General features: G+C 35.2%; 1 protein-coding gene across 4 annotated transcripts in view; it reads right to left on the bottom strand.

Moving 5' to 3' along the window:
• Positions 1–1,002: 1,002 nt before the first annotated feature.
• Positions 1,003–8,650, bottom strand: part of CBLB (Cbl proto-oncogene B, E3 ubiquitin protein ligase) — a 129,739-nt gene continuing 122,091 nt past the window's right edge. For all 4 annotated transcript variants that reach the window (XM_014947395.1, XM_014947399.1, XM_014947396.1 and 1 more), the window contains one exon: positions 1,003–4,830. In XM_014947395.1, the coding sequence (XP_014802881.1) occupies positions 4,568–4,830 (263 nt within the window). In that variant the 3' untranslated portion in view covers positions 1,003–4,567. The remainder of the gene's footprint in view (positions 4,831–8,650) is intronic.

Here is an 8,650-nt window from a genome sequence, read left to right as displayed (position 1 = left end):
TCATCTAAGGACAAATGGAATGTTTAGGTGCTAAAGCAACACACAGTGGTTTAAAATCTAAAATTTATCATTTTCCTGACGCAAACTCATTGCAACTGATAAATGGAGGCAAGTATCTTGTACAAAATTAGTGACTGGGACTATCAAACAAAAATTCCTGAAACATTTCCAGAGCACCCAGCTGCTAAATTTCAATTATAACACAACGATGTCACAGCTGACTTCCACAGTGGCAGAGTAAAAAGTGAAAGAAATAGGCAGCTATAGCACTACAGACAAGTGTACCAAACAGTTAACTTCACTACCTAGTGAGATGACAAGGTGACTATGTAACAGACAAGGATTTAAGGTAGACTGAAGAAACAACCACTGAAGGTCTAATTTGACCTGCAGGGAATGGTGTTGGGCTTTAAATAGTAATAGCTGTATTGTCATGCACAGTAGACGTTAGATTTTCTAAACATTTTTCAGAATGCTGGAATACAATGCCAGGGGAAAAAAAGTGGTTTACACTCCTAAAATATTTTTTACATCTAAATGTAAAATGTACAGTACAGTATGTCAGTCAGTACAATGCTTGAGAAAGTAAATGCACAGGATGTTAAAGAAGTATCAGTGTGAGCTGACTGTAATTTTCTTTAGGAAAAAAATCCTGGAAATTAATGTAGAGTCGACTACATGCCCACCACTTTGGATTCTAACTATTTAATGATTATCATCTTTCTGCCATAAAACTATAACATGCACATTCTGAAATTACTGCCTATTTATAAATTTTTACTACTGAAATTTAGAAGTGAAGTAACGTATGGGGATATAAAGCAAATATCTCAATGCAATGATTCGACGTATTTTAGAGCAAAGCCTCATTTTTGTGGCTGACTAAACAATGGTTTCTAAGACCCCTACCCAGGACAGGCTAAGCTTCTAAAGCAGCAGATGAGAAGTGATAATATTCAATAACAGAGACAGAGTCTTGAAAAATCACAGACCAACCCAATGTTCTGTTAACATTAATTTTATAAAATACCTTACAAGAACAGATAAAGAACTTGGCTTACATAATAACCAAAATTTAAAAAGAATGTTGAATAAAATATAAATTAATTGAACACATCACTAAGTTTGCCACATGTTAGACAAGTTTATAAAAGGCATTTTCTGATAAAATAGTTATTTGAAAGAAAATCCTTCAAAATGGAAACTACTGAAGTCCTTTTTCAAGAAGTCATTCCTAAAAGCGCTAAATTCCAGGCCAACAGGTAGTACCTGAATTTGCTTCGAATATGGTGTTCATTTGCTTCAAAATTTGACAAGCTTTAAGACACAAACTTAAATGCTTTCAGGTCAGAGTCATCAGTGCAAAGTAAAGCTTCAAGCTGAAAAAGACAGTAACAGAAGAAATGATCCAGGTACAAAATTTCTTAAATTCACATTATGGAAAAAAAAAAACTGCCAGATGCACTCTTGAGATACCGAACATTAACAAATTTTATCAGTGGCCATTTCAGGGTTCCAGCCAAGCCATTAACATGGCTAGTCATATTAAATTCATTTATTTTATCACAATTTCATTTTTTTTTTCTCCCCTAAGTCTTTGGAAAAGAACCACGCTGCTGATGTCCACTTGCTTTGCTCAACTTCTCCTTCAGCCAATTTGCTTAATATGCAGCAATTTAGCCAAAAGGAGAGGCGAACAGACATCAGAATGATGGTCTAAAGCCTGCAATGACGTTTAATTGGAAGAAATATGATAGCACATGTTTCTGAGTTTAACCAACTTTGTTCATTCAAGCACTCTCACTGAAGTCAGTCTTCCTTAAAGTTATATATATGTGCACAACACACTGCCAGGCTCAAACCCTCAAGTCTTTCAAAGGTTAAAATATGTTTAGAGAACTATATGTTTAGAGAACTAGACTGCAGCCAGATTAATTTCTTTTAAGCCTATTAATTCCTGCAGAGTAAACATCAACACTCTAGCAAAGCAATTTCGCTCTGTTTGAATTTAAAACTATTAACCAAAACAGGTTTGAAATAGTCTTCACGTTCCACTACTTAGAAGTGGTATTAGCACAATCTATAAAGATTAATGGAACTCTTTTCACGTTACCACTCAGAATATTGCTCATCAAGCTGTTTTTTAAACACATACTAAAAAAATTGTCACTGGTGGTCACAACTAGAAAGGAGAAAGAAAAATTTAAAACCCTTAATCTATCAGGCAGCAGTTCCAGCCTCTGATTGAAACATAAGGCTGTCATTTATACTAAGCTGCTGCATAAAAATGAGAAAATGAGTTCTCCATTACATTTCAAAAGTTCAAAACTCAATCTGCAGATTGTTTGTTCATCCTTGTGAAGTGTTCTTTTTTCACTGTCATCATTGCTATAGTGGCAGTTACGCTAGAACCTCATTTAAGTAATTCCAGTACAACCATGGTGTTTAATTTAATAGTATGAATCATTTTGAATTTATAGTTAGCTAAAATGCTAGTGATGTTGTAAACAAACCAAATGAACAAGAGAGTTCAAGACTACGCAAAACTTTCCCCCAAAAGAGAGAGAAGAGATTTACTTGAACTAAAAGCACAGAATATAACTTCAACCAAAACTCTGCATAAGCTGTACTCAAGAAACGAACATTTAATGGAAGTTGCAAATGCCCTTTTCTAAGACAAACTCAGAATCACTTGCTTAAGTCAAAGGGGAACAGAAGCTCTTTCCTATACCCTGAATTTTCCTGATCATCTTTATCACTGAAGCAGATTAATGATATCCATACTATGCTTTGTGATGCTACAAAAAATTTAATTAGTTTTAAGAAGAAGTTCTTTGATGACACAATAGACTTTGAGATAACACAGTAACTTCTACTGAGTGTTCCCAGTTATTTTGAATCCTGCTATTCAGCCACTTGCTATCGTTAAAAATCGTTAAAACAAATGCAATGGAAGTTGAGATCTGAGCTTGCAAGTGATGTGACTTCTACCACTTGCTCTGAGTGCAGAAGAACACCGAAAGCGAACAATAAATACATACCCCACACCCAGCTTAGCAGACTGTGAAAATTCTCATACACTGGTCACATCTCAAAATGTGAAAAATATTCTAACTACATGTTTTTTTCTCTTCAATACTAACAAAAGAAAAGAAAATGTCAAAGTTTCCTGAAAAAAACAAGAAAACAGTAATTTTAAGAACTATTCTGGAAATATTTGGACTCTTGAGTGTAATAAGAATAGAGTTATCTTCTCTCTTTTCTAAAATTGGGAAGATTTTTGATTTGGCTTTCATCAATTGGGGCTCAAAAATAAAATGTCAAACCCTGGAGTATCATTAACCACATAAAGCAAAAATGTATTTCCAACTATGCAGCTGGAAAGTGAGTGAATGAATCTGGGTATTAAACACATACTTGTGAATAATAAAGTGTACAGAGGAGGAAGTTACTAGAGAACGTTGCAAAAAATATTGCTACAGTAGCATTAGAAATTAACAGTGCATCAAAGATTTAAAGTTTCCATGTTAATACAAACTGATCCAAGCCACAATGAACCACAGGATAATCACTCCAACAAAAAATTAACCCCATTCTACTTTACAGAAGCTAGAACTGGAATTTACCTGAATACCATTAATATGATTCAAAAAGATTCCTTCTAGTCTGGCATCCCTCAGTTTACATAGGTCAGAGAACTGGTGCCATTAGTGTGTAATCAAAACACAGAATTATGTGCATTTGGCTTTTTTTGAACATTTGCAATCAAATACTCAAATTTCAAAGAGCTGTTACATGTCAGAACTCCGTATCACTGCTGCATGAAATGTTTTATTAGTTGGTTGGGATTTTTTTGTGGAAACTGTATAAAAGACCTTGAGGAATACAGGTCATGGAATTCATGTTAAACAGAAAGCTGCCCAACATTACTGTCAAAATACCTTTAAAAAGGCAGTTCATAAACAGAATAATGCATTTTACATTCAGATATTTCCTCTCTCAAAAGCAAAGGAATCTCAGAAAAAAAAAATATCAGTAGTGAAGGCCACATACTTTTTGCATTTGATGAGCTGAAATGCAAAAAACACAATTATAGCATCTTGTAAGAGGAAAAAAAAAACCCAAACACAGAACTTCTGAAAAATGATGATTTAGTTGATGAGGTGGTCAGCATGGAAACTGTTGGGAATGCTACAGCAGAACTGACCACAAGTACAAGGGAATATGAACAGGAACATAGTACAGGCATCAACTAGAAAACTGTAACTTGCCAACTTGTAAACAAGAAAAAGCATTTCACAGATTAAAAGTTCTAGAGAAGTAAACTTCTTTAAATTATTTTGTCAGTTCAACCCTGATTTAAAAAAGTATGGCTAGCAAAAATACATAAGCCTCAGCATATTTATAAGTCTTGATCAGAGCAGCCACGAGCCTTTGATAAACGGCTGGAAACAAACACCCTTCTATTAAGGATGAAAGAAAAATATTCCGTTCTCTTCTTTCTCTCATTTCCCACTCCACACGTGTATACGTAGAATTCGCACGCTCCAAGAATATCTTGACGCTGCTATAGATTGAGACGGGGGGAAACCGGTGGAGGAAAACAGACAAACTCTCTTAAAATACTACGGGCCACATCAACATTATTCTGGGCAATTTCCAGTGCCCTCTTGACTTCTTCAAAGGAATAGCCCTCTCCCATAAGTTTTGCAATTTTTGCATCCACGTTTTCCATGGAACTGTCAGAGCTGTATGCTTTCCTGTGGTGTATTTCTGGTGCAGTCCTCCGAGGAAGTGGTTTAGGGGGCCTGGCTGGTGCTTGTGAACCATCTGTTTCAAATAAAGGAGACAGAAATCAGTATAAATTGGCTTAAAATTGTGTTATAGGTAGGCCAAGACTCAAGAAACAGTTCAGAAAGTAAAATTCTAAAGGATGACGAAGAGATATTTTAATTCACCGATATATCTAATTTTAAAATTTGGACAGAAGCTGAATTGCACAAGAACATCCAAAAAGGAAATAATGTAGTTAAATACTATTTTAATAATATAACAGGAATGTGCAAGTTACAATCTGAATTACCCAAAGTTGGAAGAAAAAGAAAGTAGTATGAAACTGCAAAGACGGTGAACATAGCCAGCCAAAATTTTAAAGGCTCTCCACTTTGAACAGACAATTTGAGAATTTTTTCTTAGTCTGTTTAAAAAAAACAAACAACAAAACCCCTAAAAAACCAAATTTGACCACAATTTTACTTAGGATTGTAAGATGCACAGAAGAATAATCCAGCCAAATATGCCTGAGGGAGAAAAATCCTTCACTTATTGGTGCATCTTGCAGATTCTGTTCAATCAATTGCAGCTGATTTCATGCATAGCAGCTACACATAAGTACAGAAATAACTGGTTTCTCAAAAACCCCTCCTGTCCAGTTTTTTTTGGTGCTGAGGACAGAACACAATCCTTCCTCTACAGCCCCCCTTAGGAAGTATTACCCCTTTCCATCTCTTCTACAGAAAGGTTACCTTCACAGTTAATGCTGGTGCCAAGAATCATGATGTGCTGATGAAAAAAAGCTAATATTCAAACTTGCTAATCTTCTGAGAGTCAAGAGTTTTGTGCTCAAGTAAACTTGGTACTTTACTGAAACCTTTTTATCCTCACTGATTCCACAATAAGAAGCTTAAATACAAGCAGGCATAGAGCAGAAAACACTTTCAAGAGCAAAGTATTAAAAAAAAAAAAAAGCCTTTAATCCTTCAAAAAGGGTTCTAAAAAGTTTCATCAACAGTGACTTTGATAGATAAATTAGAGGAATTTCAGGCTGTGATATATCCTGTGTACTTCCAATGACAGCAATGGTGTTTTGCATTATTAAGTACTTCAGAAACAGTTTTTTAGTGATGAAAGAATGCTTTATTTCTAGTACTGCTGTTACAACATGCTACCTTATCAGGTCACTGGATAGAGAGAACTGTAATTCAACTAAGTGCATTAAACATTTCGGATGAATGAAAATAGTCCACGTTAGTGCACATCTAACCAAGGTGTCTTTTTCTCTCAACTTAGTTTCCATACATTCAGATGAGTGTTGCTATAAATTTTAATTTAATTTCTTAATTCAGAGAAGATAAGAAAGTAATATTTCTAGCAAGTGTAACAAATGGATGAGAGTAATTTTATTAAAAATTTACAGTACAGGGCTAAGATTAATTTTGTTCTAATTTTGTTGCCTATTTTCCTTGCAAATAGTTGACAAAACCTACAGATAGTAAGGGCTATTTCATACTTGTTATGATTTTTCTCTCATCATTTTTTTATGATGAAAAGAATTATATAAATACTAAGTGTTCTAGTAAACACAGCTGAAGCAGATCCAAACCTCCTAAGGAGGTGTGAAAGACCCATGAAGCACACTTGGTTTGAGAAAATAAGAATAGTCAGGAAGTGTGGTTAGTGACTAAAAACCAAATCAGAAGCAAAGTCAAATTTCTCCCTTTGCTTAATTTAGAAAAATCAAGACCATAACAGAAGAATATTCTTTAAATTTAAGATAATTAAAAAATATATAAACTAAATTTTAACCAATCAGTTTTCTTTCACAAACATTTCAAACTGTTTTAATACAGACATTTCATTACAGACTTCATTTCTTCAGAGGATGAAACAAAATTCATTTGGAAACTTTACGTTTTCCCCTGGGGTTGAGGTACAGAAAAAATTCCTTATGTGTACACCAAATCCTTCTGTGTGTGAGTTACACAAGATATTTTTTGCTCTACCTAGTCTAGAGGCTTAAAACTGAAGTTATTTCCTGTATAAAACCTTCAGCTTTGCTGAAGCTTCCAAACAAACTTTCTTAAGCAATCACATCATTTAGAAAGGTCATTTTTAATTCTGTCCACAGATTTGCAGCATAGGCATTTTATTCTCACTACACTGACATCTCTCTTTAGCACAGATACTTTAAGATCTCTCTCTCTCTAACCTAATTTCCATTATTATTTTTTTAAGTGCTGACATCTCTTTCAGTATCTTCACATCCATATAAAATTTTAGCTGAAGCTGGGTATGACATTGGATCCTGAGCTTAAAGATACTAAGCCTAAGCTGCGTGTCCATCTGGACACTGAGATAGAGGTATTTAAGCAGGACTTTCCTTCCCAACCTCCCATTCCCTCTGATGTTTCAGCCACTGCGGATGCCTAGCTGAAAAAAATCAAATAGATTTTCTAATTCTGTAATTCAATTAACAGTTTCTACAGGAAGGAGCTTCCTCTATCACTCACATTTCTGTAATTTGGCACTAGATTTAACCCTTAGGTAATGGGTTAGTATAAAGGCAGAGACAGGCTCATTTAATATGGGTTTAAAAAGGACAGAAAAAGTCGTAAGGCGAGAGCTCCATGGCACAGCAGGGGAAGGATATTTGTGGCAACTGCCTGCTCCTCTCTGCTGTGAAACGGCCCTCGTCTTTTCCTCCCTTGCTGCTTCTCCTGTATGTTCCATGGTCTTTCACTGGCAGAGAAGCACCAGGGAAGCAGGTGATGAAAGCTTGTTGTGCAAGGCCTCTCTGGAGCAGCAGCAAGCAGCTACATCTAATCTAACTGGGGTACAGCACAAAGCCTGATACCCAGGGGACATCTATACTAAGGAACTGGCAGAGCAGGGAGAAAGTGGGAAGGAGTAACTACACATATTGGTCCATCAAGCTGTTGGGGATGATCTTCATATTTTGCATCACTGTGGCACATTATTGCCCTTAAGGCTAATTGAAATCCACCCTGAAATAATATGGAACAACCTCCCCCTATAATTTCTGTATAAACGAATTTAAATTTGCATGCAAATGCTTTAATAAAGCCAGGTGAGTGAATGGGGAGCAGACCTAACTAACCATCTGAATCCATTTCTCACAGAATAGCTAAATTCAGTAAAATACAGCAAAAGCCTATATTAGAGACCTAATTTTCTTCTACCTTTCCCACATACTATTAACAGTATCTCCTTCTCTTGCTTTTATTGTAATAATTTTAGAAAGCTGTACTTAAGGAAAAAACATGCCTTTGGGATAGTTAGGTGCATAGTGGAGAACTATTTCTTAAGTGTTCAATACCAAATAAGTTGCTGAATTAGAATAAATTTCTCATTACATGTTAACAATTCAGTTAAACATCCTAACAGCAACCTTAAAAATGGTCAAACCAAAACACAGAAGTTAAAGGACTCCCCTTGCTACTCTAGGGAGCCAGTGGCTAAATTATAATTAGATTTTAGAGTGAACTACATTTCTTTTCCAGCTCGTTCAAAGAATCACTATACTAAACGGCTAAAATGAAGAATTTCCTAAGTGGTTAGTTCAGAATTTCCTAACTAAGGTTTGTTCAGAATAAGTGCAAAAACAAAAGTTCTGAATAGAGTTACAGCTCTACATTGTCTTTTTAAATCACAGGTGAAGGTGAATCAGTTAATCTGAAGCTCATCAGTTCTGTTCTACGGAATTACTGCCATGGTAAAAACAACTTTTCAATTAAGAGTATGACATGATCTATCACACAGTTTTCTCTTAATTGAAATTAAATTGAATATCTTTGCAGTACATCATGCTGATTCAGAATTGTATTTATAGCAAAGTTCAACGCAAGCGGGT

Source organism: Calidris pugnax, unplaced genomic scaffold (genome assembly GCF_001431845.1).
Source record: "Calidris pugnax isolate Ruff unplaced genomic scaffold, ASM143184v1 scaffold95, whole genome shotgun sequence".
Lineage (NCBI taxonomy): Eukaryota > Metazoa > Chordata > Aves > Charadriiformes > Scolopacidae > Calidris > Calidris pugnax.
This window is presented reverse-complemented; position numbering and strand designations above follow the sequence as displayed.